The sequence below is a fragment of the Pristiophorus japonicus genome, chromosome 7 (assembly GCF_044704955.1).
Source record: "Pristiophorus japonicus isolate sPriJap1 chromosome 7, sPriJap1.hap1, whole genome shotgun sequence".
NCBI lineage: Eukaryota > Metazoa > Chordata > Chondrichthyes > Pristiophoridae > Pristiophorus > Pristiophorus japonicus.
In genome coordinates this window covers 224931723-224955659 of record NC_091983.1, presented here as the reverse complement: position 1 = coordinate 224955659, position 23937 = coordinate 224931723, and the positions used below count along the sequence as shown (strand labels likewise).

General features: G+C 46.1%; 1 protein-coding gene across 3 annotated transcripts in view; it reads right to left on the bottom strand.

Annotated features, from left to right (window-relative positions):
* mrps18a (mitochondrial ribosomal protein S18A) overlaps positions 1-23937 on the bottom strand; it is a 124349-nt gene that overhangs the window by 69765 nt on the left and 30647 nt on the right. For all 3 annotated transcript variants that reach the window (XM_070885860.1, XM_070885862.1, XM_070885861.1), the window contains exon 4: positions 23498-23621. In XM_070885860.1, the coding sequence (XP_070741961.1) occupies positions 23498-23621 (124 nt within the window). The remainder of the gene's footprint in view (positions 1-23497; positions 23622-23937) is intronic.

Sequence of the window (23937 nt, the reverse complement as noted above, 5' to 3'; positions counted from 1 at the left end):
TGCACCACAGCATGTTGTAATTTCTCCCCATTCAAATAATATTCCCTTTTACTGTTTTTTTTCCCCCAAGGTGGATGACCTCACACTTTCCGACATTGTATTCCATCTGCCAAACCTTAGCCCATTCGCTTAACCTATCCAAATCTCCTTGCAGCCTCTCTCAGTCCTCTACACAACCCGCTTTCCCATTAATCTTAGTGTCATCTGCAAATTTTGTTGCACTACACTCTGTCCCCTCCTCTAGGTCATCTATGTATATTGTAAACAGTTGTGGCACTGATCCCTGTGGCACACCACTAACCACTGATTTCCAACCGGAAAAGGACCCATTTATCCCGACTCTCTGCTTTCTGTTCGCCAGCCAATTCTCTATCCATGCTAATACATTTCCTCTGACTCCGCATAACTTTATCTTCTGCAGTAACCTTTTGTGTGGCACCTTATCGAATGCCTTTTGGAAATCTAAATACACCACATCCATCGGTACACCTCTATCCACCATGCTCGTTATATCCTCAAAGAATTCCAGTAAGTTAGTTAAACATGATTTCCCTTTCATGAATCCATGCTGTGTCTGCTTGATTGCACTCTTCCTATCCAGATGTCCCGCTATTTCTTCCTTAATGATAGTTTCAAGCATTTTCCCCACTACAGATGTTAAACTAACCGGCCTATAGTTACCTGCCTTTTGCCTGCCCCCTTTTTTAAACAGAGGCGTTACATTAGCTGCTCTCCAATCTGCTGGTACCTCCCCAGAGTTATGAGAATTTTGGTAGATTATAACAAATGCATCTGCTATAACTTCCGCCATCTCTTTTAATACACTGGGATGCATTTCATCAGGACCAGGGGACTTGTCTACCTTCAGTCCCATTAGTCTGTCCAGCACTACCTCCCTAGTGATAGTGATCATCTCAAGGTCCTCCCTTCCCACATTCCTATGACCAGCAATTTTTGGCATGGTTTTTGTGTCTTGCACTGTGAAGACGGAAGCAAAATAATTGTTTAAGGTCTCAGCCATTTCCACATTTTCCATTATTAAATCCCCCTTTTCATCTTCTAAGGGACTAACATTTACTTTAGTCACTCTTTTCCGTTTTATATATCTGTAAAAGCTTTTACTATCTGTTTTTATGTTTTGCGCAAGTTTACCTTCGTAATCTATCTTCCCTTTCTTTATTGCTTTTTTAGTCATTCTTTGCTGTTGCTTAAAATCTTCCCAATCCTCTAGTTTCCCACTAACCTTGGCCACCTTTTACGCATTGGTCTTTGATTTGATACTTTCCTTTATTTCCTTGGTTATCCACGGCTGGTTATCTCTTCTCTTGCCGCCCTTCTTTTTCACTGGAATATGTTTTTGTTGCGCATTATGAAAGAGCTCCTTAAAAGTCCTCCACTGTTCCTCAATTGTGCCACCGTTTCGTCCTTGTTTCCAGTCTACTTTAGCCAACTCTGCCCTCATCCCACTATAGTCCCCTTTGTTTAAGCATAGTACGCTCGTTTCTGACACAACTTCCTCACCCTCAATCTGTATTACAAATTCAACCATATTGTGATCACTCATTCCAAGAGGATCTTTTACGAGGAGATCATTTATTTTTCCTGTCTCGTTACACAGGACCAGATCCAAAATGGCTTGCTCCCTTGTAGGCTCTGTTACATACTGTTCTAAGAAACAATCCCGTATGCATTCTATGAATTCCTCCTCCAGGCTACCCCCTGCGATTTGATTTGACCAATCGATATGTAGGTTAAAATCCCCCATAACTACTGCCGTTCCTTTTTCACATGCCTCCATTATTCCCTTGATTATTGCCCACCCCACCATGAAGTTATTATTTGGGGGCCTATAAACTACGCCGACCAGTGACTTTTTCCCCTTACTATCTCTAATCTCCACCCACAATGATTCAACATTTTGTTCATTGGAGCCAATATCATCCCTCACAACTGCCCTGATATCATCCCTTATTAACAGAGCTACCCCCAGATCAGGGAGGTATGGAAAGAAGGCGCGAGTGGGGTACTGAAGTTGCATGTTCAGCCATGATCATACTGAATGGCGGTGCAGGCTCGAAAGGCCGAATGGCGTGCTCCTGCACCTATTTTCTATGTTTCTACCTATGAACTCATCCCTTTATGGCGTGGAAGCAGGTCATCCTCGATTCGAGAGACTGCCTATGTTGATGATGATGATGATGACACCCATGACACAGGATTTACAGAACGGTACTGTGGCAGGCTACTTGTGCATATCCGTATATTAATTTAATGTCTTCCCGATCCGACACGAATACGGGTGGAGACCCAGCACTTCCAGGGACAGTGTTGGGTGGCATCACCTTTTGTACAGCTGGGGACCAGTGGTCACGTGTGTTCTCCTTGGCTATAACCGATCCCCTCTCTACAGGAGTGTGTTGTACTCTCTGAGTGGGGCGAACTGTTGTATAGGTCTACAGGAAGGGGGTCTGGACTGCACAACACCCGCTCAATTCTAGGCAGAGGCCATGCATCACACGCTTGGACTCAAATAATAGATAGCCCTGTTGTGAATTTACACCATTTTGTGTTCTCTCAACCCCACCCTGTCTCCCACCCGCCCTCAAACTTTCAGAATTCAATTTCTAAAACTGAGAATCTGTTTCGGTTCCCTGACTTGATTTGCAGGAGAGTAATATTATAATGCAGTAAGGATGTCTCTTTCTAGATATTCGGAAGATGGACACACTGTGACCCAAGTCATTTTGATGCTTTCATAGAATTTTACAGCACAAGAGGCCCTTCAGCCCATCGTTCTTGTGCCGGCTCCCTAAAAGATCTTTCTACTTAACCATTCTCCAGTTCTTTTCCCCACTTAAAAATTCTCTTCTGAAAATATTTCACATCCATTTTAAAAGCTATTATGGATTCTGCTTCCACTATTTCTGGAAGGGCATTTATGGCTTAAATATCACCTGTTTTTAAAAAAAAAAACACCGAACCTGTCCCTTTGTCCTTTTGGTAATGATCTTAAATTTATGGGCTCTATTTACTGACTCACTGACCAATGGACAAAGCATTACCCGATTTACGTCATCAAAACCTCTAAATTTTGAATACCCGATTTTAGCTTTCGCTGTTCGAATGAAGAACACCGATTTCCCTTGTCACCTCCTCATAACTAAAGTCTCATCCTTAGGATCATCTCAGTGAATCCTTCTGGATTCTCTCCATGGCCGTGGCATCATTCTTGTAAGGGTGTTCGAAACTGGGTGAAGAGGAGAACAGAGGAGAGTAGTGAGGACAGAGGAGAAGAGGGAAGAAAGTGGGGATGTGGAGGAGTTTGGAGAGAGGTGGGAGTGACAGAGTGGGACTTAGAAGAGCGAAGGCATGCCCACCAATGGGGTGGTGGAGGGAGTGGAGTCCTCTTGCAATGGAAGTGGTGAATCACATCTTAATATTCTTCATGTCCTTCAGTGATGCAATAAAAATCTTGCTTCATTAATTTCTTCAAAGGCAGATTCCTCACATCTTTCAGAAATCTAGCAGATAACACCTTTGATGTCTCCACCCATATCTTTTCATCCCTTGACATTCTTAACCTCACCACCTTCTCCGAGTTCCCACATTTGCATTGTAAAAGCTGTTTTCAAGCAGCATGGTTTTATTTTCCATCCCATCAATAATTTAACTCCACATAGAGCCAAATCTGTTCAAGACTTGAATACTGCACTCAGACCTGTTGTTCTGCTGAAATTTCCATTTGTATTCTTTCCAAGACTACACATTCCTCCACGCCAGTGTCTTGAAATCAAGACTCATCACAATGTCTTCTAGTCTAACTCAGTCTTTCCTCAGACCTCAAAACTGGGAAAACTCCTCAGTCTTTCTTTCCTACTACAATATATATTCTTTTAAAATGCAAGTTTGACGTCACTACATGGTGTCAGCCGTGGCTCAGCGATATCACGCTCATTTCTGGCTCATGAAGGTTATAGGTTCCAGTTCCACTCCAGAGACTTGAGCACAAAATCTAGGCTGACACGCGAATGCAGTACTGTGGGAGTGCCGCACTGTCGGAGGTGCCATCTTTCGGATGAGACGTTAAATAATCCCTTGGCACTATTTTGAAGAAGAGCAGGAGAGTTCTCCCCGGTGTCCTGGGCCAATATCACTAAAATAGACTATCTGGTCATTATCACATTGCTATTGTCGGACCTAGCTGTTCCCAATTTGGCTGCCGCGTTACCTACATTACAACAGTGACTACACTTCAAAAGTAATTAATTGGCTGTAAAGCACTTTGGGACGACCCGAGGCAGTGAAAGGCGCTATAGAAATGCAAGGTCTTTCTTTCACTTCCTGATTTACTGTGTCTTCTCTCTCTTTTCCAGCCTTGGTGTTCTTAAGAAAAAATTGCACCTTGTGGCCCCTCATAAGACCAATTTGCTGCCAATTTGTGCTGAATTATGGGGTGGGGGGTACTTGCCAATTTTTATTTTGCAGACTCCATTCCTGATAGGAACTGGACTGTGATTGGTCTAGTACACTTCACTTGGGGGCCCACATAGTTCAAGGCGGCAAATTCCTCTTAAATATTTTACATTTTTCCAGCACCGCCCCAAAAAGATTGTGGTCTCTCACTCAAGCCTCACGTCGGAGTTGTACAAGTTGCTCGTTGGTGAGCTTAAGTGACGTACCATCGCAGATGCAATATCCGATATTTACAGTGCCCTGGCCAGGCGCAAATAATACAACTCCACAACAGGTGTTCTATCCTACGTGGGAGGAGGGGGTCCACGGCACAAATTGTACACTGACATCCAATTTTTAAACAAGCGCAAAAACGTCCACTGAGGTCTACAAATAGATACTTAAAATGACTGACTCGCCAGCATAGACATGGGAAATGACTGAACTGTGCTGGTACGAGTTTACCCACAACTTAAAAGCGGTTCAACGAAGGTTCACTAGACTGATCCCTGGGATAAGAGAGTTGTACTGTAAAGAGAGATTGAGTAGATTGAACCGATACTTTCTGGAGTTTAGAAGAATGAGAGGTGATCTCATTGAAACATACATGATTCTGAGGGGGATTGACAGGATAGGTGCCAAGAGGATGTTTCCCCCTGGCTGGAGAGTTAGGGGCACAGTCTCAGGATAAGGGGCCGGCCATTTAAGACTGAGATGAGGAGGAATTTCTTCACTCAGAGGGTTGTTAATCTTTGAAATTCTCTGCCCCAGAGGGCTGTGGATGCCGAGTCGTGGGGCTGAAATTGCCCCTTTCCTTAAGGCCCGTTACCGTCTCTAGACCGGGGGGCTGGCGGATGGTCCGACCCATGCAGAATTGCCACGGGCCGGGGTAAATGTGTTTCCACCGCGCCCCGTGTTTCCGCCCCGCCTGGCACTTCGACCCATTGGTAGGCACACGCTGACCCCTCTCTGCCCTGTGAGGGAAATTGCCCTGTGGGAGTGGAGCCGTCACCGGTGGTGCCCCCAACAGCTTCTCCCAGCGGGAAAATGCCAATGGCTAGGCGGTGCGTCCGCCGGCCATTTTATTGTAATTGTCGGCCGACTCTGCAGTCAGCCCGACAATGGCAGCCATGGGTTCGGCCAGGCCACCAACAGACAGGTACCCGCTTGGGTACCGGGCCAGCCAAAACCCTCCCTAGTAGGCCCGTGGGCTCGGCGTAGGTCTCGCAGAGCCCCTCCCCTTTAAGTGACGCGGAGGGACGTTGGTACGCGTCAGCACGACACGGCACATCCCGTCACACTGACGTCATCAGCGTCATGCTGATGTGCTCAACACGGCACTGATGGCATCGCCCGCCTTCCGCCACACTCCGGGCTCGCTTCCGCCCCTCTGCTGCCCCAAAAACTGCCTCATTGATTTTTTTAAGTAAAGAGGGCAATTTCCCTCTATCCTCTGCAACATCGATTTGGGCGGTAATTCATCACAATGATTTGTGGTGGAGGGCTGAGATCGATAGATTTTTGGACTCTCGGGGAAGCAAGGGCTATGGGGATCGGGCAGGAAAGTGGAGTTGAAGTCAAAGATCAGTCATGATCTTATTGAATGGTGGTGCAGGCTCAAAAGGGCCGTATGGCCTACTCCTGCTTCTTTTGTTAACTAACTTTCATTTAGCACTGGATGACAACCAGTTGTCATGATAAAGCAACTCATTACACTTATTGTTTAAACAATGAGGAAAATTACATTTACATATAAATAATTACATTTTTAACATCTGATAAATGTAATTTTTTCCCATTCTCACGTATTCTAGATGAATGTTATTGACTGAAAAAATAGCCCTTTAAAGGCTCTTTGTTCTTTATTTACACTTGGGATGTGGGTGATGCTGACAAGGCTTCAAGCTTTGCCCATCCTTAGTGACCCTTAAACAGTGGTGGTGGGCTGTCTTCTTGATTCGTAGTAATTATCTTTGCAATGGGTGGCTTGCTAGGTCATTTCAGAGGGCATGCAAAGCCAACCGTGCAGCGTGGAATCGAGTTACCCGTCGACCAGACCAGGTAGAGGTGGCACGTTCCCTTCCTTGTTAAAACATTAATGAACCAGTTGAGTTTGTACAACAAACTGAACAGCTTTCATGGTTAGCTTTCAGGTGCTAGCCTACAAACTACAGATTTGCTAAATTCACAACTTGCCATGGTAGGATTTGAACACACGACCAATGTTCCCACTAAGGTGCAAGCACCACGGCTGCGCAGTAATCTGAACACGGGCTTCTACACTGTAAATACCGTGCATGCGCAGAAATTTAAAGAAACTGAGCATTAAAAGAAACAGGCCACGCAGAACAAAGCACAGCTTACAAGGGACAATTGCTCACGACCTCTACATTGCTGTCCCCATACGATAACAACTATGCTACCATGTTGTTACTTTCTTCCAAGTCATAGGCACTTGTATACATAGGATTACATTGGAAATACTGCACAGAAACAGGCCAATCAGACTAGCCAGTCCATCATCATCATCATCATAGGCAGTCCCTCGACATCGAGGAAGACTTGCTTCCACTCTAAACGTGAGTTCTCAGGTGACTGGACAGTCCGATACGGGAATTTCTGTCACTGGTGGGGCAGACTGTGGTTGAAGGAAAGGGTGGGTGTGGAGTCTGGTTTGCCGCACGCTCCTTCCGCTGCCTGCGCTTGGTTTCTGCATGCTCTCGGCGACGAGACTCGAGGTGCTCAGCACCCTCCCAGATGCTCTTCCTCCACGAGGGCGGTCTTTGGCCAGTGACTCCCAGGTGTCGGTGGGGATGTTGCACTTTATCAAAGAGGCTTTGAGGATGTCCTTGAAACGTTGCCTCTGCCCACCTGGGGATCGCCTGCTGCGTGCGAGTTCCGAGTAGAGCGCTTGCTTTGGGAGTCTTGTGTCGGGTATGCGGACAATGTGGCCCACCCAACAGAGCTAGTCGAGTGTGGTCAGTGCTTCGATGCTGGGGATGTCGGTCTGATCGAGAATACTGACGTTGGTACGTCTATCCTCCCAGGGGATTTGCAGGATCTTGCAGAGACATCGTTGGTGGTATTTCTCCAGCGATTTGAGGTATCTACTGGTTAGATGCAGGAAGAATGTTCCCAATGTTGTGGAAGTTCAGAACCAGGGGTTACAGTCTAAGGATAAGGGTAGGACCGAGATGAGGAGAAACTTCTTCACCCAGAGAGTGGTAAACCTGTGGAATTCTCTACCACAGAAAGTTGTTGAGGCCAATTCACCAAAGATATTCAAAAAGGAGTAGATGTAGTCCTTACTACTAGGGGAAATCAAGAGGGTATGGCGAGAAAGCAGGAATGGGGTACTGAAATTGCATGTTCAGCCATGAACTCAGTGAATGGCAGTGCAGGCTCGAAGGACCGAATGGCCTACTCCTGCACCTATTTTCGATGTCTATGTTTCTATATGGTCCATGTCTCTGAGCCATACAGGAGGGCAGGTATAACTACAGCCCTGTAGACCATAAGCTTGGTGCCACATTTGAGGGCCTGATCTTCGAACACTCTCTTCCTCAGGCGACCGAAAGCTGCGTCGTCGATGTCTGCCCTGGCTGATAATAGGCTCCCGAGGTATGGAAAGCGGTCCACGTTGTCCAAGGCTGGATCAGCCAGTCCATGCCGGCATCTATGCTCCACTCAAGCCTCCTCCCATCTTTCCTCGTCTAAATCTATCAGCATAACCCTCTATTCCTTTCTTATCTAGCCTCCCCTTAAATACATCTATACTGTTCACTTCAACCACTCCCTGTGGTAGTGAGTTCCACATTCTCACCAGTCTTTGGGTAAAAGTTTCTTCTGAATTCACTATTGGATTTCTTGGTGACTATCTTATATTGATGGCCTCTAGTTATGCTCTTCCCCGCAAGTGGAAACATTCACTCTGTATCCACTCGATCAAGACCTTTCATCATTTTAAAGATCGCTATTAGGTCACCCCTCAGCCTTCTTTTTTCCAAGAGAAAAAAGACCCAGCCTGTTTTTCCTTCATGTTACCTCTTCAAAAAATTCAATGAGGTTGGTCAAGCAAGACTTTCCCTTTTGAAATCCATACTGACTATTAATTATTATATTTTGGGTTTTTTGATGTTCTTCTATTTTCTCCTTTAGTGGGGATTCCATTATTTTTCCTACCACCGACGTTAAGCTGACTGGTCTAAAATTCCCTGGACATGTTCTATCTCCCTTCTTAAATATAGGTATTACGTTATCTCTCCCCAGTCCTCTGGCACTACACCTTTTTCTAACAAATTATTAAATAGGTGTAGTAATATCTCTGCTATCTTTTCCCTAGATTCTTTTAAAATGTGTGGATGGAATCCATCCGGACCAGGGGTTTTATCTTCTTTAAGGTTATTTAATATATCCTTTCTTTTTATTTTAAATGTACTTATCTCATCAGCGGAAGGAGCATGCAGAAAACCAGATTCCCCACCCACCCCTTCCTTCATTAGATTTTTAACCAATAAGGGAATTAAGGGTTATGGGGAGCGGGCGGGTAAGTGAAGCGGAGTCCACGGCCAGATCAGCAATGATCTTGTTGAATGGCGGAGCAGGCTCGAGGGGCTAGATGGCCTACTCCTGTTCCTAATTCTTATGTTCTTATGTTCAACCACTGTCTGTCCCACCTGTGACAGAGACTGTGGGCCCAAGTTTCCACATGATTTGTGCCTGATTTTTAGGAGCAACTGGTGGAGAACGGACTATCTTAGAAATTGCAATTCTCCACATTTTTTTTTCTGCAGTTCTAGTGAGGTAGAACAGTTCTACTTTAGAACAGAATTTTTTCTTCAAAAGGGGGCGTGTCCGGCCACTGACGCCTGATTTCAAAGTTTCCACAGTGAAAACGTACTCCAAACTAAAGTAGAATGGAGCAAGTGAAGATTTTTGTAGAACTGAAAAAACCTGTTCTACACATTAAAAAATCAGGCGCGGGTTACAAATTAGGCGTCCAGAACGAGGTGGGGGGGGCGGGGGGGGGAAGGGAACTCATTAAATTCTACAATCAATCCTTATTTATACTTCTACAAATATTATACAAATAAATCCAACCTGAATAAACATTTATAAGCAAAGAAAAGATTAAATAAACCATCTTCCTACCTGTGTGAAAGTGCTTCAGCCATCGTTCGAAGGAAACCGGCGTTTGTTGCCGCGCAGGGGAGGGAGGGGAAGAAGACAGCGGCTTGTTGCCGTGGAGGGAGGGGAAGGAGACAGCGGCTTGTTGCCGTGGAGGGAGGGGAGGGAGGGGAAGGAGACAGCGGCTTGTTGCCGCGGAGGGGAGGGAGGGGAAGGAGACAGCGGCTTGTTGCCGTGGAGGGAGGGGAGGGAGGGGAAGGAGACAGCGGCTTGTTGCCGTGCAGGGGAGGGAGGGGAAGGAGACAGCGGCTTGTTGCCGTGGAGGGAGGGGAGGGAGGGGAAGGAGACAGCGGCTTGTTGCCGTGGAGGGAGGGGAGGGAGGGGAAGGAGACAGCGGCTTGTTGCCGCGCAGGGGAGGGAGGGGAAGGAAACAGCGGCTTGTTGCCGTGGAGGGAGGGGAAGGAGACAGCGGCTTGTTGCCGCGCAGGGGAGGGAGGGGAAGGAGACAGCCGTTTGTTGCCGCGGAGGGGAGGGAGGGGAAGGAGACAGCGGCTTGTTGCCGCGGAGGGGAGGGAGGGGAAGGAGACAGCGGCTTGTTGCCGCGGAGGGGAGGGAGGGGAAGGAGACAGTGAGAAGGGAAGCCTCAGTGCTGATGGCAATGTGGTTTTATTAAAAAATGTTCAAAGATTAAACAGCTACAAACTACAAAAATGGCCGAGTGCCAATGTTTTTTTTCACACTGAGCATGCGCGAACGCTCCAACGCGCACGCGCAGCGTTGCCGGCAGGAAAAAAACTAATTTAAATAGTACCCGCCCCCTCCCACTTACAAAATCGGCGTGAGTGTAGGCTCCGCCCCCCCGGGCGCCGCGCCAAACAGACAAGGAGCTGCAGAGCGCTCGAGAATAGCGCGTTTTTTTTCTGCCGCCGTTTTAGGCGCAAAAAACGGGCGCCCAGCTCGGAGGGGCGCCCGTTTTTTATCCTGTGGAAACTTGGGCCCTGTAATTCCTGTATTGGACTGCAGAGTCAATTGAGAACTCATTTTGAGAGTGGAAGCAAGTCTTCCTCGATTTCAAGGGACTGCCTATGATGATGATGATGAATCTCATCATCCAATAGTCATGTCCACCTGTTCTATCTCCCTGGTAAATACTGAAGCAAAATAATTGTTTAATATTTCTGTCATCTCTCTTTCATTACTTGTGGTATTACCCTGTCTATCCCGTAATGGCCCTATTCTCATCCCAACCTTATTTTTATTGATCTGCCTGTAAAATATTTTACTATTTTGTTTCATGTTCCTTGATAATTAATTTCATAGTTCCTCTTTGCCTTCCTAATTGTTTTTTTGACTTCTCTCCTAAACTCTTCCTTATCAGGCACTCCCGTGCTGTTTATGTACTTAATGTTTGCCTCTTTCCTTACCCTCAATTGTTCCCTTATGGCTTTATTCATCCATGGAGTCTCGTTACGGTTTAGTTTGCTCCTTTCTTTTAGCGGAATATATTGTTCCTGCACTCTGAACAGTTTTAAATGTTTCCCATTGCTGCTCTACATCGTTGTTTGCCAATATTGTTGCCCATTTTATTTCCCAAGTTCTATTCTCAGCCCCTAGAAAAATCAACTTTTCTCCAATCTATTACCCTAGTTTGTGTCATACTTATGTCCTTCTCAAAGCATCTTAAGGCATATTATATTATGGTCACTGATCAACTTCAATGTCAACACTAGAATGAAACCTCCCCAGCAGCCTCAAGTGAGCCAGTGAATCTCTCCCAAATGTAGTAACCAGCTTCCCTAGAGATGGACCCCTCAAGCCCGTCACCGGGACATGGGCAGACATATAACTGGCCTCCTCAAACCCATCACAGGGATACGGGCAGCCATATAACTGGCCCCCTCAGACCCAGGGATATGGTTAGCCATATAACTGACCCCCTCAGACCCAGGGATATGGTCAGACCTATAACTGACCCCCTCAGACCCAGGGATATGGTCAGCCATATAACTGGCCCCCTCAGACCCAGGTCACCGGGATATGGTCAGCCATATAACTGGCCTCCTCAAACCCATCATAGGGATATGGTCAGCCATATAACTGGCCCCCTCAGACCCAGGGATATGGTCAGCCATATAACTGACCCCCTCAGACCCAGGGATATGGTCAGCCATATAACTGGCCCCCTCAGACCCAGGGATATGGTCAGCCATATAACTGGCCCCCTCAGACCCAGGGATATGGTCAGCCATATAACTGGCCCCCTCAGACCCAGGGATATGGTCAGCCATATAACTGGCCCCCTCAGACCCAGGTCACCGGGATATGGTCAGCCATATAACTGGCCTCCTCAAACCCATCATAGGGATATGGTCAGCCATATAACTGGCCCCCTCAGACCCAGGGATATGGTCAGCCATATAACTGACCCCCTCAGACCCAGGGATATGGTCAGCCATATAACTGGCCCCCTCAGACCCAGGGATGTAGTCAGCCATATAACTGGCCCCCTCAGACCCAGGGATATGGTCAGCCATATAACTGGCCCCCTCAGACCCAGGGATATGGTCAGCCATATAACTGGCCCCCTCAGACCCAGGTCACCGGGACATGGTCAGCCACATAACTGGCCCTCTCAGACCCAGGTCACCAGGACATAAGTCAGCCATATAACTGGCCTCCTTAGACCCAGGTCACGGGAAGTAGTCAGACATATAACTGACCCCCTCAGACCCAGGTCACGGGATGTAGTCAGATATATAACTGGCCTCCTCAGACCCAGGTCACGGGGACATGGTCAGACATATAATGGGCCCCCTCAGACCCAGGTCACCAGGACATAAGTCAGCCATATAACTGACCCCCTCAGACCGAGGTCACGGGATGTGGTCAGACATATAACTGACCCCCCTCAGACCCAGGTCACAGGATGTGGTCAGACATATAATGGGCCCCCTCAGACCCAGGTCACGGGATGTGGTCAGATATATAACTGACCCCCTCAGACCCAGGTCACGGGATGTGGTCAGACATATAACTGACCCCCTCAGACCCAGGTCACGGGATGTGGTCAGATATATAACTGGCCTCCTCAGGCCCAGGTCACGGGATGTGGTCAGATATATAACTGACCCCCTCAGACCCAGGTCACGGGGACATGGTCAGACATATAATGGGCCCCCTCAGACCCAGGTCACGGGATGTGGTCAGATATATAACTGGCCTCCTCAGACCCAGGTCACGGGATGTGGTCAGATATATAACTGACCCCCTCAGACCCAGGTCACGGGGACATGGTCAGACATATAATGGGCCTCCTCAGACCCAGGTCACGAGATGTAGTCAGATATATAACCGGCCCAGGTCACAGCAATATGGAGTCAGCTGCGCAAGACTGTGAGGACTGTTTGGAAAGAAAGAACGTGAATGTGCTACAGGTCATGGCTTCAATGACTGCTTAAACTAGAGAACGTGCTAGAAAGTCATGTAGCAAAGCAATTACAATATTCAAGAAATAAAAGAGGACAAGCAAACACACGTATGTCTGCTTTGTTTTGCAATCAATGGCTATTTTGGGAAGCACTTTGGCCCTAAACACCCATTACCCTGAGCCCTGGCAGGCAATATTGTTTGGCCAAGTAACGACAGGTACAGGTTTTCAAACCTACATTGGTCCACTTCTTCAGACCGTCAAGAATGAAATGTGCCTTGTGCCAACAGAAGAGAAACAGGAAATTACCTTCTGTACTGCAGCAAGGCACACAACAATTTTAAGAATTGTACATTATGTTCCACAGATCTTTGTGTATCGCCACATCAAATCAAGGCAAATCCCTTTGTTTGTTCAGTTGGGCTGTTATAAAGTACACGATTTGCCACGACGTGCCCAGCCAAGTGGTGCCATACCTTGTTCACGGTGTGACCCTGACATGACACGGTCGGTCAATGGTTAACAGATATCTTTTCAATGCAATGGTGCAGGGGTGTGGGGCGGGGCGGGGCGGAGGGATGCGGGGGAGAAAACAAGAATTGAACTGAACACTTCTTTCTTGTGATCTTAACAGTAAACAATTATAAAACTATTCATAGAACATAGAAATTTACAGCACGGAAGGAAGCCATTTCGGACCATCGTGTCCACGCCAATTGACAAAGAGCTATCAAGCCTAATTCCACTTTCCAGCTCTTGGTCCGTAGTCCCGTCGGTCTTTAAGTGCACATCAAAGTATTTTTTTTTTAAATGCGGTGAGGGTTTCTGCCTTTACCACCTTTCTGGAAGTAAGTACCAGATCCCCACCACCCTCTGGGTGAAAGAATATCCCCTCAAATCCCCTCTCAATCTCCTACCAATTATTTTAAATCTATGACCTTGGTTGTTGACCCCTCCGCTAAGGGAATAGGTCCTTCCTATCCACTCTATCTAGGCCCCTCATAATTTTATGCACCTCAATAAGGTCTCCCCTCAGCTGCCTCTGTTCCAAAGAAAACAAATCCAGCCGATACAATCTTTCCTCATAGCTAAAATTCTCCAGTCCAGGTGTCGTCGTCGTAAACCTCCTCTGTGCAATCACATCTTTCCTGTAATGTGTTGATCAGAACTGCAACAGTACTCTAGCTGTGGGCTAATTAGTGTTTTATACAGTTCAAGCATCACCTCCTTGCTCTTGTATTCTATGCCTCGGCTAATAAAGGCAAAAATTCCATATACCTTCTTAACCACCTTATCTACCTGGCCTGCTACCTTCAGGGATCAGTGGACATGCACTCCAAGGTCTTTTGGTCCCTTTGTTCCTCTACATCTCTCAGTGTTCCACCATTTATTGACTATTCCCTTGCCTTGTTGGCCCTCCCCAAATGCATTACCTCATACTTCTCTGAATTAAATTCCATTTGCCACTGTTCTGCCCACCTGACCAGTACATTGATATCCTCCTGCAGTTTACAGCTTTCTTCTTCATTATCAACCACAAGGCCAATTTTTGTATCATCTGCAAACTTCTTAATCATACCCCTACATTCAAATCTAAATCATTGATATATACCACAAAAAGCAAGGGACCCAGCACTGAGCCCTGCGGAACCCCACTCGAAACAGCCTTCCAGTCACAAAAACACCCATCAACCATTACCCTTTGCTTCCTACCTCTGAGCTAATTTTGGATCCAACTTGCCACTTTGCCTTGGATCCCCTGGGCTTTAACCTTCGTGACCAGTCTGCCATGTGGGACCTTATCAAAAGCTTTGCTAAAATCCATATACACTACATCAAACATATTACCCTCATCAACCCTCCTTGTTACCTCCTCAAAAAATTCAATCAAGTTAGTCCCTTAACAAATCCATGTTGACTGTCCTTGATTAACCCATAACTTTCTAAATTAAGATTTATCCTGTCCCTCAGAATTTTTCCAATAATTTTCCCACCACTGAGGTTAGGCTGTCTGGCCTTTAATTACTCCGTCTATCCCGTTCTCCCCTTTTAAACAACGGTACAATGTTAGCAGTCCTCCAGCACTACACCTGTAGCCAGAGAGAACTGGAAAATGATAGTCAAAGCAGAGGCTTTTTCCTCTTTTGTTTTTCTTAGCCTGGGGATTTATCCACTTTCAAAGCAGCTAAACCCCTTAATACTTCCTCTCTCACTATGTTTATTTCGTCTAATATTTCACTCCTCATCTCTGATTGCAATGCCTGCAACGCCCCCCTCTTTTGTGAAAACAGATGCAAAGTATTCATTAAGAACCATACCCACGTCTTCCGCCTTTCACGTAGGAAATCTTGTTCGGAACATAGGGACAGGGAATAGACCATTCACCCACTTGAGCCTATTCCACCATTCAAGTAGATCATGGCTGATCTGTACCTCAGCTGAATTTACCCGTAGTTCCTTATCCCTTAATAACCTTAATAATCTACCAATCTCAGTTTTTAAATTTTCCTAGCCAACAGCTTTTTGGGAGAGTTCCACATTTTTCATTACCCTTTGTGTGGAAAATGTGCTTCCTGACTGCAACAAAATATAGGATGATATTAATAAACTCGCAGAATGGGCGTGTAATTGGTAAATTAACTTCAATGTAGATAAGAGCGAGGTAATACATTTTGGAAAATAAGGGGCTGAAAATGCCTTCTACCCCAAACGGGGCGCACTTACCGTTTTGTAAGTGTTCTGTCTGCCCCAATACATGGGGCGGATAATTCTGCGAAGTTCAGGACTTGATTTTTTTCTTTGCAGCGGGGCGGACGTGAAGTCGAGAGCGGGACGGAAGTGCCGACCCTGGCAGTCAGCCGGCACTAAAAAAATATGGAGTCAACGGCAGCATGACCTCCCCTTTAAGGGCGGACGCGCCAACCAGCCACACACAGCTTCCCGCTGGGGAAAGCTGTCAGTGGCACCGACCAGCATTGGCGCGTTCCCGTGGGGCAATTTCCCACGGAGGTGGGAAAATGGGCAGTGCGGAAACCCGCTCCTGACCTGGGGGCAATTTAGGACTGGTCGGCCCATCCGTCTGCCCCCGGTCGGTAAGGCCGATCCGCTCCAATATTGCCTCTTAGAGGCGGTAATGGAGCTTATAGAGGGGGTAATTTGGCCCCCAAGTATCTAAATGGGGTAGTGGAACAGAGGCATCTGGGAGTACAAATACACAGATCATTAAAAGTAGCCATAAAAGGCTATAAAGAAGCAAACAAAGCCCTGGGGTTCATTTTTAGAGGGATAGAATTGAAAAACAGAGAAGTGATGTTAAACTTGTACAGAACTTTGGTTAGACCACACTTGGAGTACTGTCAACAGTTCCGCACTCCATATTATAACAAAGATATAGAGGCACTGGTAATGGTGCAAAAAAGATTTACTAGAATGATACCAGAACTGAGAGGTTATACCCATCAAGGAAGATTGAACAAGCTGGGGCTCTTTTCTCGAAAAGAGACGACAGAGGGGTGACCTGATAAAGGTCTTCAAGATTATGAAAGGGTTTGATAGGGTAAATATAGAGAAGATGTTTTCACTTGCAGGCGAGACCAGAACTAGGGGCCATAAACATAAGATTGTCACTAATAAATCCAATAGGAAATTTCTGAGAAATTCTTTACCCACAGAGTGGTCAGAATGTGGAACTCGCTACCACAGGGTGTAGTTGAAGCGGATTGTATATATGCATTCAAGAGGAAACTAGATAGGCACATAAGGGAGAAAGGTACAGAAGGATATGTTGATGGGTTAGATGATGAAGGGTGGGAGGAGCATAACCACCAGCATGGACCATTTGGGCCAAATGGCCTGCTTCTGTGCTGTAAATAGAATCACAGAATGCTTACAGCACGGAAGGCGGCCATTCGGCCCGACGAGCCCGCACCAGCTCTCTGCAAGAACAGCTCATTTAGTCATACTCTCTTCCCCCCTTCCCTGTAGCCCTGCAGATTTATTTCCAACTCCCTTCTGAAAGCAGTGATTGAGTGTGCCTCCACCACCAGTGCATTCCAGATCCTAACCACTCGCTGCATAAAAGCTTTTTCTTATGTCGCCTTTGGTTCTTCTGCCAATCACCTTAAATCTGTGTTCTCTGGTTCTCGACCCTTCTGCCAATGGGAACAGTTTCTCTCATCTACTCTGTCTAGACCCCTCATGATTTGGAACACCTCTATCAAGTCTCCTCTCAACCTTCTCTGCTCCAAGGAGAACAACTCCAGCTTCTCCAGTCTATCCACGTAATTGAAGTCCCTCATCCCTGCAATCATTCTCGTAAATCTTTTCTGCACCCTCTCTAAGGCCTTCACATGCTTCTTAACGTGTGATGCCCAGAATTGGATACAATCCGCCAGTAGGGACCGAACCAGCGTTTTATACAGGTTCATCATAATTTCCATGCTTTTATCCTCTTACACCTCTATTCGTGAAGCCCAGGATCCGGTAAACTTTTTTAACTGCTTTCTCAACCTGCCCTGCCACCTTCAACGATTTGAGCACATAGACCCCCAGGTCTCTCTGTTCGTGCACCCCCTTTAGGATTGTACCTTTTAGTTTATATTTCCTCTCCTCATTCATTCTACCAAAATGTATCACTTCGCACTTTGACGTTAAATTTCATCTGCCACGTGTCCGCCCAATCCACCAGCCTGTCTATGTCCTCCTTACTGTTCACTATACTTCCAAGTTTTGTGTATTCTGCAAATAAATAGATTGTCACTTCTAATCCCCCCTGAACAGCCTACCTCTAATTTTAAGGTTATGCCCCGTAGTTCGGGGCTCCCCCACTTTGCACCTAGAGGTCTATAGAATCCATCTGCGTAGATATTAGGCAGATGGAGTATAAGGTTGTAAAATGTGAGGAAAGTGTGAGGTCATGCACCTTGGCAGAAAAAAAATCAAAGAGCAAGTTATTATTTAAATGGAGAAAGTTTGCAAAGTGCTGCATTACAGCGGGACCTGGGGGTACCTGTGCATGAAAGACAAAAGGATAGTATGCAGGTACAGCAAGTGATCAGGAAGGCCTTTATGGAGTATTCGTAATAAGGTGGACGAATTAACTGCGCAGATAGCAGTTAACAGATATGATGTAATTGGCATCACGGAGACATGGCTCCAGGGTGACCAAGGCTGGGAACTCAACATCCAGGGGTATTCAACATTCAGGAAAGATAGACAGAAAGGAAAAGGAGACGGGGTGGCGTTGCTGGTTAAAGAGGAAATTAATGCAATAGTAAGGAGGGACATTAGCTTGGATGATGTGGAATTAGTATGGGTGGATCTACGGAATACCAAAGGGCAGAAAACGCGAGTGGGAGTTGTGTACAGACCACCAAACAGTAGTAGCGAGTTTGGGGACAGCATCAAACAAGAAATTAGGGATGCGTGCAATAAAGGTACAGCAGTAATCATGGGCGACTTTAATCTACATATTGATTGGGCTAACCAAACTGGTAGCAATGCGGTGGAGGAGGATTTCCTGGAGTGTATTAGGGATGATTTTCTCGACCAATATGTCGAGGAACCAACTAGAGGGCTGGCTATCCTAGACTGGGTGATGTGTAATGAGAAAGGACTAATTAGCAATCTTGTTGTGCGAGACCCCTTGGGAAAGAGTGACCATAATATGGTAGAATTCCTTATTAAGATGGAGAGTGACACAGTTAATTCAGAGACTAGGGTCCTGAGCTTAAGGAAAGGTAACTTCGATGGTATGACACGTGAATTGGCTAGAATAGTCTGGCGAGTGATGCTTAAAGGGTTGATGGTGGATAGGCAATGGCAAACATTTAAAGATCACATGGATGAACTTCAACAATTGTACATCCCTGTCTGGAGTAAAAATAAAACGGGGAAGGTGGTTCAACCGTGGCTAACAAGGGAAATTAAGGATAGTGTTAAATCCAAAGAAGAGGCATATAAATTGGGCAGAAAAAGCAGCAAACCTGATGACTGGGAGAATTTTGTAATATAGCAGAGGAGGACAAAGGGTTTAATTAGGAGGGGGAAAATAAAGTATGAGAGGAAGCTTGTTGGGAACAAAAAAAACTGACTGCAAAAGTTTCTATAGATATGTGAAGAGAAAAAGATTAGTGAAAACAAATGTAGGTCACTAGCAGTCAGATTCAGGTGAATTTATAATGGGGAACAAAGAAATGGTGGACCAGTTGAACAAATACTTCGGTTCTGTCTTCACTCGAAGACACAAATAACCTTCCGGAAATACTAGGGGACCGAGGGTCTAGTGAGAAGGAGGAACTGAAGGAAATCCTTATTTGGTGGGAAATTGTGTTAGGGAAATTGATGGGATTGAAGGCCGATAAATCCCCGGGGCCTGATAGTCTGCATCCCAGAGTACTTAAGGAAGTAGAAATAGTGGATGCATTGGTGATCATTTTCCAACAGTCTATCGACTCTGGATCGGTTCCTATGGACTGGAGGGTAGCTAATGTAACACCACTTTTTAAGAAAGGAGGGAGAGAGAAAGCAGTTAATTATAGACTGGTTAGCCTGACTGGTGGAGAAAATGTTGGAATCAATTATTAAAGATGAAATAGCAGCACATTTGGAAAGCAGTGACAGGATCGGTCCAAGTCAGCATGGATTTATGAAAGGGAAATCATGCTCGACAAATCTTCTGGAATTTTTTGAGGATGTAACTAGTAGAGTGGACAAGGGAGAACCAATGGATGAGGTGTATTTGACTTTCAAAAGGCTTCTGACAAGGGCCCACACAAGAGATTGGTGTGCAAAATTAAAGCACATGGTATTGGGGGTAATGTATTGACGTGGATAGAGAACTGGTTGGCAGACAGGAAGCAGAGTCGGGATAAACGGGTCCTTTTCAGAATGGCAGGCAGTGACTAGTGGGATGTCGCAGGGCTCGGTGCTGGGACCCCAGCTATTTACAATATACATTAATGATTTAGATGAGGGAATTGAGTGGAATATCTCCAGGTTTGCAGATGACACTAAGCTGGGTAGCGGTGTGAGCTGTGAGGAGACCACTAAAAGGCTGCAGGTTGACTTGGACAGGTTAGGTGAGTGGGCAAACGCGTGGCAGATGCAGTATAATGTGGATAAATGTGAGGTTATCCACTTTGGTGGCAAAAACACGAAGGCAGATTATCTGAATGTCAGCAGAGAAGGAAAAGGGGAGATGCAGCGAGAACTGGGTGTCATGGTACATCAGTCATTGAAAGTTGGCATGCAGGTTCAGCAGGCGGTGAAGAAGGCAAATGGTATGTTGGCCTTCATAGCTAGGGGATTTGAGTATAGGAGCAGGGAGGTCTTACTACAGTTGTACAGGGCCTTAGTGAGGCCTCACCTGGAATATTGTGCTCAGTTTTGGTCTCCTAATCTGAAGAAGGACGTTCTTGTTATTGAGGGAGTGCAGCGAAGGTTCACCAAACTTGATTCCCGGGATAGCAGGACTGACATATGAGGAGAGACTGGATCGACTGGGCCTGTATTCACTGGAATTTAGAAGTATGAGGGGATCTCATAGAAACATATGAAATTCTGACGGGACTGGACAGGTTAGATGCAGGAAGAATGTTCCCGATGTTGGGGAAGTCCAGAACCAGGGGACATCGTCTAAGGATAAGGGGTAAGCCATTTAGGATTGAGATGAGGAGAAACTTCTTCACTCAGAGTTGTTAACCTGTGGAATTCCCTGCTGCAGAGAGTTGTTGATGCCAGTTCATTGAATATATTCAAGAGGGAGTTAGATATGGCCCTTACGGCTAAAGGGATCATGGGGTATGGAGAGAAAGCAGGAAAGGGGTACTGAGCTGAATGATCAGCCATGATCTTATTGAATGGTGGTGCAGGCTCGAAGGGCCGAATGGCCTACTCCTGCACCTATTTTCTATGTTATTGCAAAGGGGATGGAGTATAAAAGCAGGGAAGTCTTGCTACAGCTGTACAGGATATTGGTGAGGCCACACCTGGAATATTGCGTGCAGTTTTGGTTTCCATATTTACGAAAGGATATACTTGCTTTGGAGTCAGTTCAGAGAAGATTGGGTTGATTCCGGAGATGAGGGGGTTGACTTACAAGGAAAAGTTGAGTAGGTTGGGCCTCTACTCATTGGAATTCAAAAGAATGAGAGGTGATCGTATCGAAACGTATAAGATTATGAGGGGGCTTGACAAGGTGGATGCAGAGAGGATGTTTCCACTGATGGGGGAGACTAGAACTAGAGGGCATGATCTTAGAATAAGGGGCCGCCCATTTAAAACTGAGATGAGGAGAAATTTCTTCTCAGAGGGATGTAAATCTGTGGAATTCGCTGCCTCAGAGAGCTGTGGAAGCTGGGACATTGAATAAATTTAAGATAGAAATAGACAGTTTCTTAAACGATAAGGCGATAAGGGGTTATGGGGAGCGGGCAGGGAAGTGGAGCTGAGTCCATGATCAGATCAGCCATGATCTTATTGAATGGCGGAGCAGGCTCGAGGGGCCGTATGGCCCACTCCTGCTCCTATTTCTTATGTTCTTATTAGCATGTCTAGAAAACCCAAGCCAATTAGATCAGCCATTAACGTTAGTTCATTCCACATAATGGGGTATCGCGATGCACTCACTGAGACTGGCAGTGGGTTTTAAAACTTCACATCTCGCAGTGTAACGGCCAAGTTGTAAACTAGGCAGCCGTGACCATGTAAAGCCCTGGTGGCATGCTGCTCATTGCTTCCCCGGTGAATATTTTCAGGAAGTAATCCTCAGTAAGCACATTTACATCCTTAAGCAATCCCAGTTCCTCTCTGCTATTAATCCATTTAGAGTCCCACAAGCCTGCTCGACACGGATAACTGGCAGCAAAAGTGGAAGAGCATTCCACTCTCCAGTCGGAATAACCTAAACTCTGCGCTTTGCTACCAGTGAGATTTGAACAAAATTCAACTACCAACTTTCTTCGCTTTATTTAACATGGACATTACGCTGCCCGCAAATAAAATCAAGATCACGATTGACCACCATCATCAAGCTTCTGCACCTGGTCATGATGGCCTTGGTCTTAAAGCCAACTTTCATGGTACTGACATGCTTTTGTGTAAAACCAGGGCTTTACATGGTCACGGCTGCCGTTGCACTGCGAGATGTGAAGGTTTAAAACCCTCTGCCAGTCTCGCTGTTACAGTCCAGCAGTGAGTGCGTCGCGATACCCATTCTGTGGAACGAACATACAACCAAAGGCTATTGGGGGGGATGTGCAGCCGTTGCCTATTTCTTTTAAACTGCATATTATTTCCTCTCCCTTCCTACTAAGCTCCTGGCACCTTACAACCATTTCACAGCCAGGACAGCATGGCTGCCAAGCAAAGTGCGGTCACATTTCTTTCAGTCTTGAGTCTTGAGACAAAGTACATTCCTGCGGTTTGGGGCAGATCACTTTCCACTTTCCCCTCTCTCTCTGTTGGGAAGTGTCCAGGTCAGGGTTCATACTCAGCCCGTTGACTGGCTACCAGTCTCTTGGATTAACTTTTTCATATCCCCTTGAACCATCTCTCCTCCTTGGGAGTGGCTTTCATTATCTGTCAAACAACAACAACTTTTATTTATATACATCTTTCATTTAATAAATCGTGCCAAGGCGCTTCTCAGTAGTGTTATAAGACACCAAGCCATATAAGAAGAAATTACGGCAGATGACCAAAAGAGATAGGTTTTCAGGAGCATTTTAAAGGAGGAAAGAGTGATAGAGAGGTGGAGAGGTTTAGGCAGGGAGTTCCAGAGCTTGGGGTCGAGGCAACAGACAGCACGGCCACCAATGGTTGGGCGATTATAATCAGGGATGCTCAAGATGGCAGAATTTGAGGAGCGCAGACATTTCGTAGGGTTGTGAGGCTGAAAGAGATTACAGAGATAGGGAGAGGTGAGGCCATTTAAGGATGAGAATTCTGAAATCGAGACGTTGCTTAACCGGGAGCCAATGTAGATCAGCGAGCACAGGGTGATGGGTGAGCAGGACGTGGTGCTAGTTAGGACACGGGCTGCCGAGTTTTGGATCACCTCTGGTTTACGTAGGGTAGAATGTGGGAGGCCAGCCAGGAGTGCATTGGAATAGTCAAGTCTAGAGGTAACAAAGGCATGGATGAGGCAGGGGAAAAGAAGACAACTGGATCAAAAACATTACTGGCATGGGCCTGAAAGTTAGCTATCAGTGCACCATCTCGATTGGAAAACAGTACGCAGCATTGGGATATGCGCAAGCTAGTGAAAATAAAAATACTTTTAAACTGAAGTTGGGGTGGGGAGGAGGAGGGTGAATTAATTAAAAGGTAGCAGTCCACAGGGTAAAATGTGCAATAATCAACAGAAGCAATGGAGGAAACAGAGGTCTGTCCACGAGCTACAAATGAAAACAGCAGATTTTGCTAACAAGAAAGCGAGGCAAAACTCAACATCCAATTTAAACAGTCACACACACGAAAAGAAGGATTTACCTGCTCGGTGAGCCATCTTCACACAGATTTCGATCTTTTTATGCTCTTCGAAGCAGAGTCCTGAGATTCGGCGTGGTAACATCCCTCCATCCGAGCGGATGAACTGATTGAGCAGCAGCACGTCCTAGTGGGAAGCAACAACAAACAGCTGACCAGTCGGTACAAAGAGGGGTCACGCAACACAGGAACAGGAGGAGGCCACTCAGCCTTTCGACTCTGTCCCGCCATTCAATTCGGTCAATGCTGAGCTGTATCTTAACCTGCCTTGTTCCGTAGCCCTTAATATCCTAACCAAACAAAAATCTATCAATCTCAGTTTCCACCTTTTCAATTGACCCACAGTTTCAACAATGTTTTGAGGGGGACAGCATTCCAGATTTCCACAATCCTTTGTGTGAAGTGCTTCCTGACATCAGCCCTTAACGGCCTAGCTCTAATTT